At 40.5% G+C, this 24,553-nt stretch overlaps 1 protein-coding gene across 13 annotated transcripts in view; it reads right to left on the bottom strand.

The window, feature by feature from the left end:
• The window catches only part of TENM3 (teneurin transmembrane protein 3), a 1,601,892-nt gene that overhangs the window by 1,015,031 nt on the left and 562,308 nt on the right, over positions 1 to 24,553 (bottom strand). For all 13 annotated transcript variants that reach the window (XM_077477263.1, XM_077477264.1, XM_077477253.1 and 10 more), the window contains one exon: positions 18,044 to 18,322. In XM_077477263.1, coding sequence (XP_077333389.1) covers positions 18,044 to 18,322 — 279 coding nt within the window. The remainder of the gene's footprint in view (positions 1 to 18,043; positions 18,323 to 24,553) is intronic.

The following is a 24,553-nucleotide window of genomic DNA, read 5'->3' as shown; positions in this document are numbered from 1 at the left end:
AAACACTGTGACCAGAGCAATACTACTCTGGGGAAGTGATCAGTTTTTTTGTTTTTTTTTACACATTATGATTTCATTGGCATAAGCAACCATTTTTACTGAATGATACTGATTCATTCAGTGTGTTTTGTTGTGATTAATTGTGATTGGCTAAAGCTAATTACATGGTACAGATGGGCTATGATTGACCCTGTCTATACCATGTGATCACTTTAACCAATCACAGCTAGCAACACAATTGTATATGCCGTAATGGATGGCATGAAAGAAGCCATCAGTTGTTTACAATTGGCTGTGATCAAATAAAACTGGCAGTGGGCAGGTATAGTGATCAGTCATCTAGCTATTTTTTACTGCCCCCAGGCACCTGTGCAAGCAAGATCTAAGGTTGCTAGTAATGACTTAGTAGGAGCAAGGGCTCATTTCAATCTCACTTTTAGTGATCTCATGGGAGTGAGAGCCTGAATTCATATTTAATTTAAACCTTTAAAGCAAACCTCTACTAAAGAGATGTGGAATCTGCCATTGCCTACAATGTAACATTTATAAGTTACTCATCGAATTATCATTAAACCCAAAACCAAAATATACAATATATAATTTTTCTTCTATATTTTCACTTGGTGATCTGGGCATTGACAAACTTTAGGTCACACACAGTGACTTCCCTCTGGATAGAGGAGCAATGGAGACACCTTTGGACAACAGCATTGTTAATCTGGTGGGAGGACAATGTAATGCCCCGTACACACATTTGGACTTTCCGACAACAAACTAGATTTTTGTTCGAAGGATGGTGGCTCCAATGTGTCTTGCATACACATGGTCACACAAATGTTGGCCAACAATTACAAACGTAGTGACATACACTTGATTCCGAGCATGCGTGGACTTTTGTCCAATGGAATTGTGTACACACGATCGGAAAGTCCGACAGCAAACATTTGTTGGCGGAAAATTTTAGAACCATCTAGCCAGCATTTGAACAAATGTTCGATGGAGCATACACACAGTTGGACTTTCCGCCAACAAGCTCACATTCAACATTTGTTGTCAGATAATTCGATCGTGTGTACGGGGCATTAGACCAGCAAATTTAAATGGGCTTGACTTACAAATTAAAGCTGGAGTCTAAATAAAACTTTTTAACCAGCAAGAATTGTATTTTATTTTTGGGATACCTTTTTACATAAATGAATAAAGCTGATCATTGTAATCACTCCTGTCAGCAGTAAATGGTTTCCATGAAATCCTCTAATTGTCACTTTTGCTGGATAACTTGGTCTGTTAACCAGTTCCCACCCACCCACAGTACATTTACTGAGGGACAGGTGGTAGGGGCAGGCTGGATCACATATAAGTAACTAACGTGCACTGGCTACAGAAGGATTTTGTCAGCAGCAGGTCCCAGCCAATGATTTATGGCTGAGACCTGCTGATCAGCTGTAGCCAATCACAGCAGAGAGCCCTGTGTTTACAAGCCTACAGAGTTCTGTACACAGATCAGGGATCTGACTATTTCTTCTTCCTGCAAAACATACATTAAACTTGTTAGACACCCAGTTAACCCCTTGTTTGCCCCTTGATGTTAACCCATTCCCAGCCAGTGTCATTAATACACTGTGCGGTTTTATATCTGATCACTGTATTAGTATCACTATTGATGTCAGTGTCAGTTAGTCAGTTAGTGTACCTCCCAGTGAGGGTCTGCGTCAGATTTCCCATCACACTGTCACAGTCCCACCATAAGTGGCTGTTCATCGCCATTACTAGTATACCGTCATGGCTGCATACATTTACAGTATATACAGTATACCATAGTTAGTAGAGGCTATAACTTTCACACAAACCAATTAATGTACACTTATTGGGATTTTTTTTTACATTTTTTTTACAAAAGACATGTATCAGAATACATTTTGGCCTAACTTTGGTTAGAAAATAGAGAATTTTAAACTTTTCTGTCTTATTTTGTTTACATAATAAAAAATAAAAAAGCCAGTGGTGATCAAATGCCACATGTATTTTGGGTACGGTGTTGTACGACTGAGCAATTGCCAGGTAAACTCTTCAAGCCGGCCGCACACATATATGTGGCTTCTCGGTGTGTGGACCTTAACGCCAAGCAGCCCCATCTAAACCACTTACTGTGCAGAGAACGTGATCCCAGCACGGTAGCTGGCAGATACAGGAAAGCTCCCGATGCATATGAGCGATCGGGAGCTACGTGACCTGAAAAAAAGTATAACAAATACAGCTGCCACATCTATAATTTGATAAGCAGTAATATAATAAATGTTTGTTTTTGGGGTTAATAATATATTAATGAATACAGAGCTGCATTTATATCTGCTTGGAGATCAGCTTGAAGTGTTTCCATTTTTAGCCATACAGATCAGCTGAATTTAATAGAAACAAGGTAGGTTAACAGTTCACAAGAATTATTCTTTTTGTGCCTTTAAATACAATTATTCTGAATTATAAAAGATTGTCTGAGGCATCTGGTGAGAATAAAATAAAACAGTATCATTTAATGGTGGAGACAAAATGTTTCATAAGAAGAATACAGATTCATGATAAATAGGGGTCTTAAAAATCCTCTCATAGGTAAAAGAAAAATAGGTAAAAATATAAAAATAGACACAAATGCTATATGTTATACAGTGTATGTATATATATATATATATATATATATATATATATATATATATATATATATACATATATATAGAGAGAGAGATAGATAGATAGATAGATATATATAGAGAGATAGATAGATAGATAGATAGATAGATAGATAGATAGATAGATAGATAGATAGATAGATAGATAGATAGATAGATAGAGATATGTATGTATATAGAGATATCTAGATATCTAGATATATAGATATAGATACTGTATAACGTGTATATATATATATATATATATATATAGATAGAGAGATAGATAGATAGATAGATAGATAGATAGATAGATAGATAGATAGATAGATAGATAGATAGATCTATACCTATATCTATATATATATATATATATATATATACATATAGAAATAGATATATACTGTATAACATATAGCATTTGTGTTTATTTTTATACTTTTACCCATTTTTCTATATATATATATATATATATATATATATATATATATATATATATATATATATATATATATATATATATATATATATATATATATATATATATATATATATATATATTAGATTGTAAGCTCTAACAATCAGGCCCCTTTAGATTTTTCCTGTATTGAATTGTATTTTAATTGTACTGTCTGCCCTAACAATGTAAAGTGCTGCACCACCTGTTGGCGCTATATAATCATGTATAATAATAATTATATATATATATATATATACATATATATATATATATATATATATATATATATATATATATATATATATATATATATATATATATACATACATACATACATACATATATATATATATATATATATATATATATATATATATGTGTGCAATCTGAGTATTTTAACAAGAAAGTTACCAAAAAAAGAAAAAAATATAGCATTTAAAACAGCTTGTCTTAGTGAGCTGACCCTAATGCCAGACTAACATCCAGAAAACGACGTGCTGTCACTGCAGGTCGCTCTACACACACGCTTGTAGGATGCAAGTAAGTGGGTGCACGTGACATCCAAGAAGACAAAAACCTTTCAGTGGTGAGATTGTCTCTTAACATTTGACCACACTCTAATGTCCAGAAGTATTCTTGGCCCCTGAATTTTGCTATAAATAAAAACACTTCCCTATGACAAGCTAAGTCTTTAGAAGTACTTCTGTGGATTTTAATTGCAGTGTAATTCATTTCCCCAATGTACATCAAAGGCCACACTCCTCTCTTTACTTGTGATTTCAATTGCACTCATCAGCCAAAAAGTTTAAAGCGTGATCAAATTTGTTCTTCAATGACTTAAGCCATGATAATAAACTATTCTGCACGCTCGCTCATCCATCTTAGGATTTTGTAACTTCTTTGAGGTGCCTTCAAGAGGAGCATAGAAAGACATCTTTGATTGTCATGAAGCCCTGGGGATAAACTTTATCGCTACTCGCTTTAAACCTCCGCAGAGGATAACAGGTGACATGCGCAATATCCCCTCCAGCCCACCCTGTTTTCCACAAAAGAGAACTTTGAAACACCACACAAAAAAAGCCCCCTGATTCTCACAGAAGACTAAATCCTTCTTGGTGGAGTCACCACTCTCTCACTTCCTCTATTGAAGTACAGACCAGCTCTTCATTGAACTGCTCCTGGATTAGTTTGGAAACCATTTTTCTAAATCAGTAGAGACTATGAACTTGCTATAATTGATGAGGTACTTTGAAATAAAACCCTTTCATTGCTTGGAATTCCATTAATGTGCCAGCCAGTGTAAGAGGACTGAGTGATTCTTAACAAAAGATGATCTTAAAGCAGGAATCCTGCCTACCAGGGATTTTTTTATGTAGCCTCTACACCTGGGCATCCTTTGAACGGTGGTATTATAAGATCTACAGACCTCCTGGATGCTGAAGTACTTGCCAATTCACTTACTAGCATTGACGTTTCCTGAAAGAAAACTAAAATAGTCACTAAGCCTCTGAGTTCCCAAGGGTCATTGGGATGATGAGGTCGTTTCCTATTGGACAACTGTTTAAACATCTGTGACCAAGCTGTGGCAAATGAACCAGGGGGTACTAATCTTAGTGAACTCAATGCAGAAGGAGTCCTTACATTGAGTGCTTTACAAGTGATGGGAAAGACACACTAATCTTTTAATAGGAATGCAGTCATGTTCTGTGTGGTGCTCAGTAAAGGACTACCAGCGATTTTCCAGGCTTAGTTCAGGTCATCTGCTAGTCTCCTGCATTCCTGAACTGCCCGTCTGACTATTAGTATATGTGTATTACCGTATATAGCTAGGTGTATGGCATACACTCATACCTTATGTTATAATTCCTATAGGTGAGGAGAAATTGTTGCAAAATATAGGCATGTATAAAATACTGGAAAAACGAAATATGTAGATGTTCTAAGGCAACATTTTACCATCTGTCCTGATCCTTCACTTCCAAGGAGAGTCTCATACTGAAATACTCTACCATAGTTCAGTGGCAGTTGTTTCGTTGATCAATAGTGGCTTTAACCATGCGCCTGCACCATTTAATACTTACAAATTATTTGGACTGTGTATTATTTTTGTAGCGTGCATGGTGTGATCGGGAGGCTTGGCACAGACTATGGGGAACACATGGGCAATTTTGGTATTATTTCCATGCCTTGTACATATTGTTAGGCGATAAGGAGAATGTGCTGATTTTGATGCATGTGTAAAATAATTTGAGCCCAAAAGAGGCTGTAAAATAATTTTGAATGATGAATGCAGGAGTGTCTTTTTTTTTTACAAATAATGTTTTTTCCCCAACATATTTTTAATACTTAAAATGATTGTAAAGCCTTTTTTTTCTATAAACATAACAAACATGTTATACTTACCTGCCCTATTTAGTGGATTTAAACAGAGCAGCCCAGATCCTCCTCATCTCGGGTCCCTCTTCTGTGCTCCTGGCCCCTCCCTCATGTTGAGTGCCCCCACAGCAAGCAACTTTCTATGGGGACACCTGAGCCAAGCCACAGTTCTAGGTGTCCACTCCCTGCCCCATTTCTTTCCTGATTGGCTGACTGATTTTGATTGACAGCAGTGGGATCCAATGTCCTCCAACTGTCTCAGCCAATCAGGAGGGAAAGTCTCAGATGGCCGAGACACATTGGACATTGCTGGACAGAGATGGGGCTAAATAAGTATTGGGGGGCTGAGAGGGGTTGCTACACACAGAAGGCGTTTTATCTTAATGCATCGAATTCTGACTTCTGACTTTACAACCCCTTTAATTCCACAAAGGTGTACAGTTCCAAAGTACACTATATTTTCAAAAGTATTGGGACACCCACCTTTACATGAACTTTAATGGCATCCCAGTCTTAGTCCTTAGGGCTCATTATTGAGTTGGCCCACCCTTTGCAGCTATAACAGCTTTAACTCTTCTGGGAAAGCTGTCTACAGGGTTTAGGAGTGTATCTATGGGAATGTTTGACCATTATCCAGAAGCATTTGTGAGGTCAGGCACTGATGTGGACGAGAAGGCCTAGCTCACAGTGTCTGCTCTAATTCATCCCAAAGGTGTTCTATTGGGTTGAGGTCAGGACAGTCAAGTTCTTCCACCTGAAATTCGCTCATGTCTCTATGGACCTTACTTGTCCATGTGTATGTAAATGCAGGCTTCCCAATATTTTTGACACTATAGTGTACTTTTTTATGGGTTTTACTGGGACAGATATAGATAACTTATCTGATCTCCGTAGCATATAAACCCTTACATTGCAGCAACCAATCGCTGTGTTTATGAGCCCTTTCACTAGGTTGATGATGTAGGGCATAAAGAAGCAAGGGCTGAACAGTCATCGGCCCTTTTGCTTCAGAGGAGCAAGGAATTGCAATTTAAAAATAAAAAATATATATTTTTTAATACAAAGCTACCAGTGCAGAGAAATTACAGAGTTGGTGATGAAAAGCAGCTGTTTTTAATGGTCTTCAAAATCAAGTAGCACGTTTAACAAGCAGCACTGACAAGGCAGTAATTACATGTGATCACAGGTATAATCCGATCATTTTATTTCATGGAAAGGTGGGATATGTGCAGGTCAAAAGAGTCTGTCTGTGCTTAATCAGAAATGTGGCTGCAGTCACGCAACTAGCGCAACATATAATGGAATTACCAGGGGGCTTTATTACTAGCCTCCGATAAGCCCCGAGAAATAAATGAAAACAATTTTATGACTAACTATTGTGATAATTTATTTGACCACATAGAGGGCAGTGTAACTCATTTGCTGCCAGGCGTGCAAGCAGCCAGCTATGAAGAAATGCAGAGCCCCCGTTCAGTTGCTGTTATCCTTTACTTGGTAATGAAACAGTCTGAGCACATGCAGCCACTAACAACTTGGAATGGTCGGTAAACTTCACTTTCTTGTTTTACAAATGGTATGTCTGGGAAAAGGTTTAACACAAAAAAAAATAGCATGTACCTTTTAGAAAAAAAAAAAAAATTTAAAGACTATATATTGTTGGTCTTTTGATAAAAGACATACAGTAAAACCTTGGACTGGGAGCATAATTCGTTCCAGAAACATGCTTGTAATCCAAAGCACTCATATCAAAGCAAATTTTCCCATAAAAAATAATGGAAACTCAAATGATTCGTTCCACAACCATTTATTCATAAGTCCTTCAGTTTATAGGCCATACAAAAAAAAGATTATAGTAATGTGATGGGTTGTGTAACCATAAAATGTCCATTCACAAACGGAAGCCTCCACAAGGGGATTAGAAACAAAATCCAGCAGGAGCTACAGAGTATAAAAGAGAAGAGAGGTGCCTCTAATGCCGCGTACACACGACCGGACATTTCGACAGCAACAATTTGATTGTGTGTGGGCTCCATCAGGCCTTTGCTGTCCAAAAATCTGATGGACTTTAGAAATAGAACATGTTTCAAATTTTTTCACCGGATCTCTGCCGGACCCAGTTCCTATCGAGAAATCTCCTTGCGTATATGCTAGTCCGACAGACAAAAAACTACGCTAGGGCAGCTATTGGCTACTGGCTATGAACTTCCTTATTCTAGTCCAGTTGTACGTTATCACGTTCAAATCCGTTGGACTTTGGTGTGATTGTGTGTGACCAAGTCCGTTCATTCGGAAAGTCCGTCTGAACTCTGCCGAAAGTCCATTGGGAAGACCGCCGGACCTAGTCCGTTGAAAAGTCCGGTCGTGTGTACACGGTATAAGTCTAGAAATATGGTTACATTTAAAGGGGGAGTAAACCCAGTTTCAAAAAACACTTACATTTCCGGCATGCCGGAAATGCTAACGTTCACATTGGTTGTGCTCTCAACCAATCTTTCAAACCATCCAATAGCTGGTGTCATAACTGATAACAGCATTATGGCAGTTGAAGAATTATTAGAGGCCAATATGGTGGCTTCCTTAACTGAAAACAATAGAAGGGTTTACTTCCACTTTAATGAAGCTACAGCATTTAGCAACTCACATGGTTGATGATTAAAACAAGCATATCTAAGTATGTAGGAATCCGGGGTAAAGCTGTCCACATAGACCATCCCCTGCACCGCCGGCTCTCACCGCTGCCAGACTGCAATTGTGACCGGGAAGACTAACCTGCAGAAGAGAGATCTGAAAGCGTGGCTTGTTGTACTTTCATTAAATGTAACCATATTGGTACACTTATGCCATGTACACATGAACTGGATGTCCGACAGCAAAAGTCAGATGGAAGCTTTTCATCGTATATTCCAATCGTGTGTATGCCTCATCTGACTTTTTTTAATTAAAATTTTGACAGACCTAGAAATAGAACATGTTTTAAATATTTCAGACAGAACCAATTCCTATCGGGAAAACCTCTCGTCTGTATGCTATTCTGACGGACCAAAAATGAAATAAGCTCGCAAGCAAGTATGAGACGGAAGCTATTGGCTACTGGCTATTGAACTTCCTTTTTCTAGTCCCGTCGTACATGTTGTACGTCACCGCGTTCTTAATGATCAGACTTTGGTGAGATCATGTGTACGCAAGACAGTTTCAGTGGAACGTCGTCGGAAAAACCTTCAGAGTTTATTCCGATGGGAAAACCGGTCGAGTGTACGGGGCATTAGAGGCGCCTCTATTCTCTTTTATACTTCGTTGTGACATGACACTACTTGTATATCAGATCCACTTGTATATCAAGTCACAATTTATTAAAAACTTTAGCTTGTCTTACAAAACCAAGTTACTCTCAAACCAAGGTCTTACTGTATTTTCTACACTAATGGCAATTGTTTATCTTGCAAAGGAACAAGTTTTCATTTTACAGGATGGAGATAACATTGCGTACAGAACATGCTGAGCAATATTGAATATAAGAAATAGACTAGAACAAATATAGAAAATATCTAAAAATCTAGAATATCTAAAAATCTAGAAAATATTCCCAAAGATACACCTGTGCAAGCAACCTGCTAACAAAAAATAGACACAGTCCAGCCCATATATGATAGCTGCAGTGAGAGGGATTTTGGCTGGGCGTCTGTGGAGTTATGGAGATGTGATTTCCCCTGGTTTAGAGTAGCTGAGATACGGCACAATGGGGGTTATTTACGAAAGGCAAATTCACTTTGCACTACAAGTGCACTTGAAATTGCACTGAAAGTGCACTTGGAAGTGCAGTCACCGGAAAGATCCGAGGGGGACATGCAAGGAAAATAAAAAACAGCATTTCAGCTTGCACATGATTGGATGAGAAAATCAGCAGAGTTTCCACTCATTTCAGATCTACCCCTTAGATTTACAGCGACTGCACTTCCAAGTGTACTTGTAGTGCAAAGTGGATTTGCCTTTCATAAATAACCCCCATAGTGAAACTACCTGAAGATGGGTGCACTTGCCTGTACAGCACAAACATGATGCGTAATTTTGGTACCATAGATGTCTTGATACGTATACGGGTGAAGGCAGCTGTATGCAGTTATGCACTACTATTAGCATAAAGTAGTGCAAGCCCACAGATGTAATGTCCTAAATGCAAGTAGTGTATGTCTTGGACAACGTAGGGTTTATTTACTAAAATTGAAGAGTGCAGAATCTGGTACAGCTATGCACAGTAGCCAATCAACTTCACTGATTAAATTAGGCTTTCACAAAAAAAGAAATAAAAGTTGGAAGCTCATTGGTTTTTATGCAGAACTGCACCACATTTTGCACTCTGCAGTTTTAGTAAATCAACCCCATTGTCTGTGTATATTTACACTAATATTTGAGCATAGCTGTGCATAGCTGCCTTCACCAATGCATGTCTATGGGTAGCTGCATGGAGCTCCAGGATATCCCTTGTACAGAAAATATGGGGCATATTCATGCTGCATGCACAACTACATCCATATGCATGAAGCCTAAATAAGGCTCTACATTTTGTCTTCAAAAGGCTGCTGTTTATTAACCCCCCTAGCGGTAATCCTGAGTCTGGCTCGGGTTAGGAATTTACTGATAGGAGCGGTAACCCCGAGCCAGACTCGGGATCGCATCGCTGGATACAGGGGAGGACACAGGGAGCGTTACTTACCTTGTCCCCTGGATCCAGCGATGTCCCCCGTGCTGTGTGATCGAGCTGTCCGGCGGCAAATTCAAAAAAGTAAAAACACACAAAACACACACAGCACTGTAATCTTACAGATTACAGTGCTGTATTAAAAATTACACACCCCCTTTGTCCCTACTGGTCTGTGCAGTGCCCTGCATGCACTTTTATATTATAAATACAGTTTTTTCTGCCTGGAATTTGGGGATTGCCCATAGCAACCAAAACATGTCCCGTTTTCAGTGTTTTAGGATTTGATTACATTATTGAATAATTTTTATTATTCTTTATTATATTATAAACTTCATCATACCCGGGATGTCCGCTAGACTCTGCTTTGAAGAGATTTAAGAGAGTTATTCCTAAGAATTACAGGACTACAAAATAAAACGCCAAATTTCCATGCAAAATAATTGTACCGCTTTCAGCACCTAAAACCGGACTGAATCATACCGCCAGGGAGGTTAAGGTGTCACAAATTATACTCATTTATGTTGAATAGAAATCTTTGATATAATTGATGGATCCAGACAAGAGCAAGTAAGTGATCAATACATTTAATGTTACAATTTTACCCACTTCCCGCCCAAGGACATCATATGACGTCCTGGACTTTCAGTGGGAATATCTGAATGATGTCTGCAGCTATAGGCATCATTCAGATATCCTTGTTTGCAGCCGGCGATTCTGTGCACCATAATAATGATCAGAGCAGCAGTTCCACTGCTTGATTGTTCTTACGGGCGATGGGAAAGGACATACCCCCCTCCCGCTGCCGTCCAGCGCTTCTCTGGGCTTTCCCATGCGATCGGGGACCGGAGAAAGAATCGGCTGCCGCCAGATAGTCCCCGGTCATCTCTATGACCGTGGGAGGCTGCGGTGCAACGTTATGACGTCGTGTTACGGGCCACGGTTGTAAACAAAGCCACAATCATGGCTTGTAAGCATGAGATTGCGGATTCTGATGCTTTCGCATCTCTCCATCAAGAGGATCTGTCACAAATGATTCCTATTACAAGGGATGTTTACATTCCTTGTAATAGGAATAACAGTGATAAAAAAAAAATGTTGTAAAAGAAAGTAAAACTAAAAAAATAAAGTCAAATGAAAAAAAGGTAAAATTCCCCTGTCCCCGGTAGCTCATGCTCAGAAGCGAACGCACACCATAGTCCAGCCCACATATGTAGACCCAATTCAAACCGCACATGTGAGGTATTGTCCTGTGCGTTAGAGCATGAGCAACAATTCTAGCACTAGACCTCTTCTGTAAGTCTAAACATGTAACCTGTAAAAAAATTTAAATCGTCTCCTATGGAGATTTTTAAGTACTGAAGTTTGGCGTCATTCCATGAGTATGCGCAATTTTAAAGCGTGACATATTGGGTATCTATTTACTCGGCGTAACATCATCTTTCCCATTATATAAAAAATCGGGCTAACTTTACTGTTTTATTATCTTTTAAATCACAAAACTAAAATGCACAAATACCGAGGTAAAAAGTTGCAATGACCGATAAAAATATTTAATGTCTGGGGGTTCTGAGTAATTTTCTAGCAAAAAAAATTATGATTTTTTACATGTAGGAGAGGAGTGCCAGAATAGATGGAAGTGGTTAAAGCTAACCTGTCATTACATGCCTATTAACAAAGTTCCCAGCACATGACCCTCTTTGTATGAAATTGACCCTTTAGAGCAGATGGAAGCTCCCAAACCTCAGTATGCAAATACCTACTATTGTTTGAACGTGTTATTTTATTTTGTGTACTTAATTTAATTAGTATAACCATTGGTTGATGTCATAGCCTTCTACCTAGTTTGGGTGGATAAAGTCTCCTCTATTTAACTACAAACACAAAGAGAATAAATAAAGAAAACGTATAATCTGCAGGTGATGGTCACATATAAAAAGGTAATGGCGGGTCGCTCTAAATCTAAGGGGTAGATCTGAAATGAGGGGAGGCTCTGCTGATTTTATCATCCAATCATGTGCAAGCTAAAATGCTGTTTTTTATTTTCCTTGCATGTCCCCCTCGGATCTACAGCGACTTTACTTCCAAGTGCACTTGCAGTGCAATGTGAATTTTCCTTTAGTAAATACCCCCAATGAGTCTTTGTGAGCTATATAAAGGATTTATTGGTAAAGCAGTAATGCAAAATGTTCTGTATGCTAACTATTCACAGGGGTCACTGACTTTTCCCTTTCCAGGGCACATGGATGTCTTTAGGATCCATCTCACCTGTCATGTTTTTATAAAAATAAAAATGCAACTAACTGTCCTTTATGTAAGAACAGCTTCACGGAGGAAACTGCTGTCAGGCTGACCTGGGAACACAACGGCATCAGAGAAAACTGCAACCTTATTTTCTAACATTTCTCTTTGCCTCCATTTCAGCATGATACGGACACATGGAAATGATATCTCATCACTGCACATAAAAGTGTTCTTCAGCAATACATAGAAAAGTATTGTTCTGCTACACTACCTAGAAACAAATTGTACAAAAAAGTATTGTACTCCTGAGCTACAAAAGAAAGGACTGTTCTCCTGCACTACATAGGGAAAGTATTGTTCTCCTGCACTACATAGGGAAAGTATTGTTCTCCTGCACTGCATAGAAAAGTATTGTTCTCCTGCACTGCATATGGAAAGTATTGTTCTCCTGTACTGCATAGGGGAGTATTGTTCTCCTGTACTGCATAGGGGAGTATTGTTCTCCTGTACTGCATAAGGAAAGTATTGTTCTCCTGCACTGCATAGACAAGTATTGTTCTCCTGCACTGCATATGGAACGTATTGTTCTCCTGTACTGCATAGGGGCAGGGGCGCAACTATAGGGGGTGCAGCAACCCCCTCTACATATGGCCGGCAGCAGCATAGGCAGCTAGGGGTACCAGTGCGCCATGCACACGGGTGGCTGGAGGTGGAGGGTGACTAGCAGAGCTCCATGCTCGACTATCACACTGGCTGCTCTTTATTTGTGCATTCCCCGCATGACCTGTGTCCTCGGCCGGCTCCTCAGGGTACCCCTCTCCTGCTCCATGCATTGCCGCTCAGTCCGATGTCTGTTCTCCCCAGCCAGAGTCCCGCCCCCCCCCCCCCCGAGTGCGGCCCACACTGCACTGCATACTTCTCCTGGGTACACAAACTTTAAGCACACAGATGCAGTGCAGCCCTATGAGAGCTCCCCGGAGGACACTGCAGGCTTGTCTGCCAGCCCCCCTCCTCCCCCGTCATACACAGATGATGAAAGGTCTTTCTGGGAGATATGCTGATCACCCGTCCAGCACACTGGATGGAGCCCAGGCCAACATGGATGAGTGCCCGGCCTGCAGCTTGGTCATGGTGAGTGAGAGGACCCCATCCCCCACACACCATCACTTACCCCCTCCATCTCCCCCTGGGGACAGGGGCCCCTTCTCACGTGGGGACAAGGACCCCCCATCTCCCCTGGGGACAGGAACCCCTTCTCACCTGGACGCAGTAACTTCCTCTGCCCTGGAGAAAAGGACGTCATCTCTTCTGGGGACGGGGACCCCATCCTGCCTAGGGACAGTCCCCCAATGGGGCACCTAAAAATTTAAAAAAAATAATGAAAAAAACCACTGATGCCAGTGGTGGAACTACAGGGCTCACAAAGGTCATACCTGTGACCACGCCCTGGAGTTCCACCTCCGGACTCAGGGGAAGGGCCCTGGCTGGGGATCAGGGGGGCCCTTCATGGTTTCTTGCATCGGGGCCCTGAAGGTTCTAGTTATGCCACTGCATAGGGGAGTATTGTTCTCCTGCACTGCATAGGGGAGTATTGTTCTCCTGCACTGCATATGGAACGTATTGTTCTCCTGCACTGCATAGGGAAGTATTGTTCTCCTGCACTGCATAGAAAAGTATTTTCAGTTCAGTTAAAGGAACGCAGTGCCATATCTCAAAAAATGCCCTGGGTATGAAGGGGGGGGGGGGGGGTAAATCTTTTGGCGGTCAAGTGGTCAATTGTTCTGAGGCCGTGTAGGAGTGGCTGGGTGCCTTTTTCATTGGGTGACAGTCGATTTAGTCATGATTATTTCTTTCATCTGTACATAATTATGGCACCCCTGCACTGCACTGAAAGGTATTGAACTCTTACACTGCATTGAAAAGTGTTGCAATCTTATACTGCAGTGATCCCCAAACTGTAGTTGGGGGGCCACATGCTGCTCTTTGCTCAGCTTTACTTGGCCCTTGAGGCACTATTACTGATACAAGATAAGGAGATATGGGGGATGAGTGTGGGATAAGTATGACCCTATCAAGGTACTATCCCGAAAGAAACATGTACCGTATTACGACAAAGTTGGTGGGACTGTACATGTACCTTGTGAGTCTAATGAATGCCATAACTAGTGAATTATAGAAGTAACCAAAAAGAGAAAATCCGAAGGAATTTTCTCCCACTGACATCAACAATGGGGCACCATTTCTCCCACTTATATCAACAATGGGGCACCATTTCTCCATGGACATCAGCAACGGGGCACCATTTCTCCCACGGACATCAGCAATGGGGCACCATTTCTCCCACTGACATCTACAATGGGGCACCATTTCTCCCACTTACATCAGCAATGGGGCACCATTTCTCCCATGGACATCAGCAACTGGGCACCATTTCTCCCACTGACATCAGCAATGAGGCACCATTTCTCCCACTGACATCTACAATGGGGCACCATTTCTCCCACTTACATCAGGAATGGGGCACCATTTCTCCCATGGATATCAACAACGGGGCACCATTGCTCCCACTGACATCAGCAATGAGGCACCATTTCTCCCATTGGCATCAACAATGGGGCACCATTCTTCCCAATGATACCAACGATGAGGGCCTATTCTTCCACCTAATACCAAATGTGGTGATGTTTTCTGTCGCTGATGCCAGAAAAATTTCCACTTCCGCCCCACCAGTTCGGCCCCCCCAAAGTCTGAAAGACAATAAACTGGCCCTTTCTTGACAAAGTTTAGAGCCCCCAGTTATACTGCACTGAAAGGTAATGCACTCCATCAATGCATTGAAAGGTTTTCTACTCCTGAGCTGCATTCTCTGGATTATATAGAAAAATTGTCACTCCTGTGCCGCTTTAATATGTATTGCTATGCCCACAAAAAGAGGATAGACAGGTCAATAGACACCCATGTGCCCACAGCTTTACACACTCTGGCTCTGTGACATAAATCCAACTGTTCGGTAATTTTTTATTTCTTCTAATGCACTTGGCTATGAAATGTGACTATAATATGTATTGTTATTCATACAATTGTGTATTCAAATTTCAGGTAATCAAGAAGCCCTGTGAACTATTTTCTATAGGAATCATTTGAAATAATTGTATTAGAACCAGCAATGTAAAATTGATGTCATATCGCAATAATAATAAGAAAGCCATTAAGTGTTATTAAACCCAAAACCAAAACTGTATTATATTGCAGCTTATCAATCATTAGATGTATCAGTTTTCTTTTATTTGGCTTTTCCCCCCTATGTTTGGTGATCTGGCCAGCAACACACCTCCTGTATTAGTGAGACGCACCTCTGAAGGGATAAGCACAGGAGGCACAGCAGAAAGCAGTATTGTCAGTCTGGGAGGAGGGTAGCGTTAAATGTATTAGCAGATTTAGATGCGCTAATAAATTTAAGCCAAACTCCAGCTCACACTTTATAACCAGTTAGAGCAAACATTTTTATTTATTTTTTTCCTTTTGGGATAAAGGTTTTGCATGAATAAATAAAAGGTAATCATTTTATTCACCCATGCCAGTGTTCAGTGGTTTGTCTCATTCATGTAAAGTGATACCTTCTGCTGGAGAGCTTGTGCTTTGAAAAACAACAGACTTGCTGGCTGGATCATCGGATGAAAATAGAAAGAAAGCCTAAAAAGGGAAACAAATGCAGCCATCACATCTGACGATGGGCAAGCTGCAATAAAATAAATGTTTGCTTTTGAGTTTAGCAATGCTTTTAGGTACCCAGAGATAATAGAAGTCCATCTGTTACTAGAGGCTTTAAAACATTCCCATCATACCTCACTAACAATGATCATTATAGGCAGAAAAGCAAAACTGAAAGGCTGTAAACTGGATGTTTACTTTCTTTTTCTATCAACCGTTTTTCTACATTGTAAGTGATAAGCTGCAGCATAGCTGCCTGTCTCTCATTTGGAGGAACTGTCCCTCTTTTGAGAATGAAATTATTTTGTCCCTCATGTAGCCCCAGTTGCCCCCTTGTTGGTCAGATGTGTACATCTTTATGCAAAATATACTATTATATTCCCAAAAAATGTTATACTGCACTTCATTTATATTCAACCTCTTACTGCATTTATTATTTTGAAAAGTCAATATAATAGGAAATAGAGGTAAATAAGCACTTGTGTGGTTTAGCCAATCATAAAAAAAAAAATGTATTCATAACTAGGGCTGTTCACACCTGAGCATTTTGTACCTCAGAGCTGGAAGCTAGCAATTTTTGAATGATACCTGTTTAGTCACAGAAAAAGTACAGTAGCTTCTCTTCAGGCCAATTTAGGCAATTTTGGTCCCATTAACCACTTTAACGATAGCACTCTGCGCCAGATCACGTACCTAGTACATGATCTGACACTTCCAGGTCTGGGGCCCACGCTCGTGCTGCTGGCGACCTGCTCCTGCTATGATTTTACAAAGCGGGAGCCCCGCGGCGTGTACCACGGACTCGATGTCCGCCGGCAATGACCGATTACACAGGACACAGGAAAATGACAATTCGCCTATGTAAACAAGGCAGATTGTTGTTCTGTCAGAAGAGAAGGCACAGATTTTGTGTTTCTGCAGGAACAGGGATCTTTGCCTTCTCCTAGTCAAAGAACCTCCTCCACAATGAGTAAGCACAACCTAGGCACACAGTTAACCCTTTGATCTCCCCTGGTGTTAACCCCTTCCCAGCCAGTGTCATTAGTACAGTGACCGTGCATATTGTTTCACACTAATATTTGTGTTACTGGTCCCCAATAAGTGTCAGAAGTGTCAGTTAGGCGTCTGATTTGTCTGCCGCAATATCGCAGTCCTGCTCTAAGTCACTGATTGCTGGCATTTCTAGTAAAAAAAATAAAATAAATAATAATAAAAATATCCCATTGTGTGTAGATGCTATAACTTTGGCGCAAACCAATCAATATATGCTTATTGGGATTTTTTTTTTACCAGAAATATGTAGCAGAATAGGTACTGGCCTAAATTGATGAAGAAATTTGATTTTTTTACATTTTTTAACTGGATATGTTTTATAGCAAAATGTAAAAAAATAGTATTTTTATTTTCAAAATTGTTGCTCTGTTTTTGTTTATAGCGCAAAAAAAAAACAAAAAAAAAAAAACGAGGTGATTAAATGACACCAAAAGAAAGCTCTATTTGTGGGTAAAAAAACACATTATTTTATATTTGAGTACAGTGTCGCACGACCGGGCAATTGTCAGTTAAATTAACGCAGTGCCGTGTCGTAAAAAAATGGCCTGGTCAGGAAAAGGGGTAAACCTTCCGGAGGTCAAGTGGTTAACTTCAATGTGGGAGTGCCTTTAAAAACATGCTAAACATATTAAATGTTTACGGGGCAAAGAACACAAAATAAGCACAAAAAAGCCTTTATAATGACCTGAATATGCGCTCAATTGTGACTGTAGCCATATAATACAATGATGATTATAGCCTATACAACCCATAAAGGTCTTTCTTCTATAACTAATAAGAAAACGTGTACGACGTTAGATATCTAATTTGCTTTGAAAAGAAGAGATCAAATGTACTTACCAGTTTCGCTGTCAGACTTGTTCTCGTGCTCGGTGTCAGTCAACGTCAGCGCAGAATTGGAGCGGCTGGAGAGGCAGGAACTGCGTCCGGACTTCACCCCCCTGCCCCAGAGCCTCATAGCATGCTCTGGGGACATCACCCCTTCATTTTCAGTCTCGGCATCTGAACTTGCGTTAATAGAGTAACCTCGGTGTGGAAGCCCCATATCTGCACAAAATGCCAGCCCACGACGGGACGCCGGTTCACAGATGCCTAGCTGTCGCAAAGTAAAATTCTGTCCTAAATGGAGGAACCATAGAAAAAAAAAAAAGGAGAAAAGAGATAACAAAAGCAAACGTTACTATTTTCCAAAAGCTTTAAAACAGAAAGTAGAACATGACATTTCAAGTGAGAGTCATATGTTATGGTCACGTAGATTGTATTGTCACGTCAAGTACGTCAAGTACTTTGCAGGCTGTGAATTACATTCTTCCTAATATCAACCACTTAAAGAATAGAAAAATTACTTTCAGGTGTCAAGAGAAACCAAAACAACCAAAGCACGGTCAATGCAACACATGAAAAGGAATTTAGTTGACAGGTCTCCACTTTTGACACATATAGGAGAGAGGAGAAAAAGAGATACATTAAAGGATTTGTCAGGATCAGAGTAACACTTGTTAGAACAAGAAAACACCCTTCAGGTAATAACAAAGTTGTGATAATTGAAAAAAAAAAAAAACCCTAAAGAAAACACCTTTTTTTAGTGCATTTGTACTAAAAAAATTTTTAGGGGACTTGTAAGAGAAAAGTAAGCGAGAGTGAAAAATAAAAGGAAATGTCAGTCTAGCCAGACTAAATATTTAAAGGGATATTAACCACTTCAGCCCCGGAAGGATTTGCCCCCTTCCTGACCAGGCCATTTTTTGTTATACGGCACTGTGCCGCTTTAACTGACAATTGCGCAGTTGTGCGACGTTGTGCCCAAACAAAATTTATGTATTTTATTCCTTCCACAAATAGAGCTTTCTTTTGGTGGTATAAGATCACCTCTGGGGGTTTTATTTTTTGCACTATAAACAAAAAAAGAGTGACAACTTTGAAAAAAAAAAAACATTTTGTACTTTTTGCTATAATAAAAAGCCCCCAAAAAATATATCACAATATTGATTGATTTGTTATAGCGTCTAAAAAATAGGGAATAGATTTATGTCATTTTTATTATTATTTTTTTTATACTAGTAATGGCGGCGATCTGAGATTTTTATCTGGACTGTGATGGATGGATCAGACACATTTGGGACCATTGACATTTATACAGCGATCAGAGCTAAAAATAGCCACTGATTATTTGTTTAAATGTCACTGGCAGGGAAGGGGTTAACACTAGGGGGCGATCAAGGGTTAAATGTGTTCCCTCACTGTGTGTTCTAACTGCGGGAGGATGGGAGCGACTAGAGGAGGAGACAGATCCTGTGTTCCTACTCCTCTTCCCTGACAGAACCCGGGATTTGTGTGTTTACACGGGTGCCCCGGCAGACATCGCGCCCACCGAGCATGCACATCGGCTCCGGGGACAGGCTGCGGGCCTGCAATAGCATCTTAAAGAGCCAACGAATACCTACGGCGATTTGCGCAGCCATGTCAACCTGCTGCAGTATAACTACAGCGGCTGGTTGGCCAGTGGTTAAGGGTATTTTTTTTTAACCACTTCAATACTGGCCACTTTCACCCCCTTCCTGCCCAGGTAAATTTTCAGCTTTTAACGACAATTGCGTGGTTATGCAACACTGTACACAAATTACATTTTTATCATTTTGTTCACACAAATAGAGCTTTCTGGTGTCTTTTATTTCATCATCACTGTCTGTGGGAAAGTTATGCAACAGGCATTTATATATGTAGCTTTACTCCTTTTTATATTTGGATATTAATAAAATAATTTTATGATAATTACATTTCTTGTCTATACCTGTGGCACCAATCCCCCTTTCCATTATCTCTTAAATATCCACAAACTATAGTACATGCATTCCTAAATGTTGGCCCGCAGTCCAAGGCTGGTCACTGTTCCATCTGGCCTGCCGCGGACCTGCGATTTAGGAACCATTTTTCCGTCTCAGACGCCGTCACTGCTGAGAGTATCACATCAGAGCGGAGAGGCAGGCTAGATCACGGGGAGACACAGCTGCTTAGGATGGAGGGCAGGTGCCGGAGCTGCCGAAGTTATCTTGAAGTTTACCAGCCGGTGATTGGATGTTATGATGCAGGGCGGTCCCAACAAACAATCACCTGTTGTTTAAATTGAAAAGTTAACTCCAGCAGCTGCTGATCCTGCCCTCCATCCAGAGTTGTGTTTACTCTTGCTCTCCGAGCCCTGCCCGAGTAAGGTAGGAAAGTGAGGAGACAGAGCTGCAGGAGCTGTAATGTGAATGGGGGGTACGGAGCTGCAGGGATTGCAAAGTAAATTGGGGGGACAGAGCTGGGGGGGTGATAACGTGAGTAGGGGGGATTGAGATGCAGCAGCTGTAATGTGAATGGGGGGACAGAGCTGCAGGGACTATAAAGTAAATTGAAGCCTGAAAATGTCAGGACAGTACATATGACCCTCAAATGACCCATTTTTGGAAGTAGGCAGACCAAGGTATTTAGTAAGAGGCATGGCAAGTTTTTTGAAGTTGTAATTTTTTTACATACTGTCACCAGTGCAGTACAGTGTCATCAAATAACTGGTGTGGCGGTGATCAGGGACAGTGACTGGTGACAGTATGTAAAAAAAAAAAAAACAAGCAAAAACATTTTTAAATAATTTCAAATATTTTTTCTTTTTATTACTTCTTTTTTTTTTTCAATTAACATACTGTGACCAGAGCAATACAGTGCTTCTATAGTTACTGTACTACTATAAGGGGGTGATCAGGATTTTTTGTTTTTAGAAATTATGATTGCTTAAAACAGTGATATTTCTTTTTTATGAAATTGATTCATTCATGTATATTGTTGTGATTTGCTGAGATTGGTCACGCTAATCACATGGTAAAGATGGGCTGTGATTGGCCCTGTCTGTACCTTCTGTGACCAATCACAGTGAGCAACAGAATAGTACACAATGACATAAATGTAAGCCATCCTTTGTGCACTATTGTCCTGTGATGTGCTATTGGTCACAGCTATCACATAGTACCAGCAGCTGCGTGGTACAGTGATCTGTCATTGGCTGTGTCTGGTGGACACAGCGGGTGATAGACTGCACTGCAGTACAGCCTGTGGGGCCCACGCAAGGAGTGTCCCAGAGAGGCCTGGAATTACGGCAGTCCTGCCCTACTGTCATTTGCCTGTAGACCAAATGGGAATGGGATTTGTTCAGAACAACTCCGATCCTCCTCTTCTGGGTTCCCATGCCAGCTCTCCTAGCTCCTCCTTTTTCTGAGTGCCCCTCATAGCAAGCAGCTTTCTTTCCATAAAACACATAGAACAGGGATTGGTGCCACCTCTTGGGCTGCGATTGACAGCAGGTGGAACCAATGGCTCCTGCTACTGTCTCACAGCCAATCAGGAAGCAGAGACCCAGGAGAGCAGCAGCTCTCGGGCACATCACTGGATCCTGATCAAGCTCAGGTAAGTATTAGGGGAGGCTGCGGGTGGGGGCTGCATACTGAAAGTTTTTTTTTACCTTCATGTATAGAATGTATAAAATGATTCAGCAACTGGCCGCTGTGGACAATAACCCCAAACATACAGCCAATTTCATTAAGAACTATCTTCAGAGAAGAGAAGAACATGTCCTGGACATCATCAGCATTTTTTCACACCTGCCTAAAACCTTTGCACAGTAAAAAATAATAGATATATATATCCAATACCACCTCTATGCTGACGACACCCAGATCTATTTCTCTACTCCTCAGCTCACTCCCTCTGTCTCCTCACGTATCACTAATTTACTATCGGATATATCAGTCTGGATGTCACACCACTTCCTCAAAATCAATCTATCCAAAACCGAACTTATAATTTTTCCTCCCCCATATGCCCCTTCCCCTGATCTCACTGTCAAAATTGATGGCACAACCATAAGCCCATCCCCACATGCCAAGGTTCTAGGTGTAGTCCTGGACTCTGAACTCTCCTTCAAGCAACACATCCAATCGCTGTCCAAATCCTGCCGCCTCAACCTCCACAACATCTCCAAAATACGCCCCTTTCTAACCAATGAGACAACAAAGCTCTTAATTCACTCGCTGGTCATCTCCCGCCTCGACTACTGCAACTCCCTTCTCATTGGCTTACCTCTACATAGTCTATCACCTCTTCAATCCATTATGAATGCCGCTGCCAGACTCATCCACCTTACCAATCGCTCGGTGTCTGCTACTCCTCTCTGTCAATCCCTCCACTGGCTTCCGCTCAGCCAAAGAATTAAATTCAAAATACTAACAATTACATACAAAGCCATCCACAACTCTGCCCCCAGCTACATCACTAGCTTAGTCTCTAAATACCAACCTACTCGTCCTCTTTGTTCCTCTCAAGACCTCCTGCTCTCTAGCTCCCTCATCACCTCCTCCCATACTTGCCTCCAGGACTTTTCCAAAGCCTCCCCAATCCTATGGAATGCCCTACCCCAATCTGTCCGTCTATCTCCTACTTTATTAGCTTTTAGACGATCCCTGAAAACACTTCTCTTCAGAGAAGCCTACCCCACCCACACCTAACTGTATTTTCATTTTCTCCATCAGCTCATCCTCCACAGTTATTACCTTTTGTTTCAACTTGACCCTCCCTTCTAGATTGTAAGCTCTAACGAGCAGGGCCCTCTGATCCCTCCTGCATTGATTTGTATTGTAAGTGTACTGTCTGCCCTCATATTGTAAAGCGCTGCGCAAACTGTTGGCGCTATATAAATCCTGAATAATAATAATAATAATTATATATATATATATATATATATATATATATATATATATATATATATATATATATATATATATATATATATATATATATATATATATATATATATATATATATATATATATATATATATACAAAATCAATACAAACATTGCAACATTGCACCTACACTTCTACTGCTTTAATGCACAGGATAATCTGTTAAACCAATTGCACCACAGTTTTACATATAAAATATACAAAGGGAAAATAAACAGAGAAATCTGTTGATTCAACAGATATTCATCTTATTCATTGGTATTCTTTTCATCAACAACATAATGCTACTAGACGTTATCTGTTTTGTCAAAGCAAACTGCATGCTAATGTATGGGGGGTGTAGCAATACGCAAGGCTGGCAAATTAATCAATCTGTGCCCGTGTGTTTTGTCATATGGTGTTTTTTAATGGAAATATGTGCACATGCCTGTATTGTTCAACATGGCAAAGCAACATGAGACACGCATTCATCTCGATACCCCTGAATCTCCCTGTGTACAATAGCCTGGAGACAGGATTTTCAACCTCTGCGATCACAGCCTCTGTAACTAATTCACAGTCACATTCTCCATTCTGTACGTGGACATGTCCATAGAGGACTTTTGATTACCTTAGAAAGGATATCAACATCTCTATCAATATGGAGAGTAAGCCACAGGCCAGCGGCCTGATTGACAGCACTCCTTCCTATGCAGTATTTCAGAGTTCCTATTATCCACTACATTTGACGTTTATCACTTCTCCTTGTCTTGTCAATTCTAACCAGTGTCATGTTGTAATCTGACAGGCGTGTGAAACTAGCCAAGTCTCTTTTAGAATGCTTAAAAAATCATTTTGCTGTCAAGAACTACAAAAAAAATTATTTTATTTTAACTGTTTCCTATATTAAAGTTCACCAATTTAGCGATTTAAAAGTTCCTATGTAAGAAGGTGTTTAATTTGAAATAAGTACATGCAATGCAAAATGCCGGGTAATTCAACAAGTGTGAATGAGCCATATAGATGAGTCATGCTAAATGCAACTTACAGGATTGCTTTTAGTACAGATGGAGACCACATATTTAGCAATTGTGAATGATTTTATTTGCCTTATCTCCCTGTGTTCTTATAATTTAGGTGCAACCTAATATATACAGTACTGTGAACTGTCTGATGTCTGTAACTCTGAGCAAGAAAGAGCCTGGGTAGGGTGGTCCAATGGAGAAGAGCAAAGGTCCTGGACCTTTGCTCTTCTCTATTGAATCACTCTACCCAGGCTCTTTGTTAATTCCTCTTGTAATGGATATAGTTCAGGATGAACAAATACATGGTTTGTCCCTTTTGCCAAAGTCTGTTTGCAATAGGAACCCAAAAGGCACCTGCAAAGGAGTTGATTTACTAAAGGCAATCAGACTGTGCACTTTGCAAGTGCAGTTGCACTCCACAAGGGAGTCTGGCTCTGAGAGTGGCTCTGAACCTGCTCTTCTGGGGTCCCTCGGTGGCTGTCTCGGCTTCCTCTTACAAGTACTTCTCACGTTCATGCGAGCTCCCTCGCATGGTGAGAAGCACTTGCGGGCACACTCCCATGATACAGCCAGC

This window comes from Lithobates pipiens, unplaced genomic scaffold (assembly GCF_037356315.1).
Source record: "Lithobates pipiens isolate NorthernLeopardFrog02 unplaced genomic scaffold, aLitPip1_a1.2 Scaffold_13, whole genome shotgun sequence".
NCBI classification, from domain to species: Eukaryota; Metazoa; Chordata; class Amphibia; order Anura; family Ranidae; genus Lithobates; species Lithobates pipiens.
The sequence above is the reverse complement of the archived record's forward strand: the minus strand, read 5'-3'. Positions and strand labels throughout refer to the sequence as shown.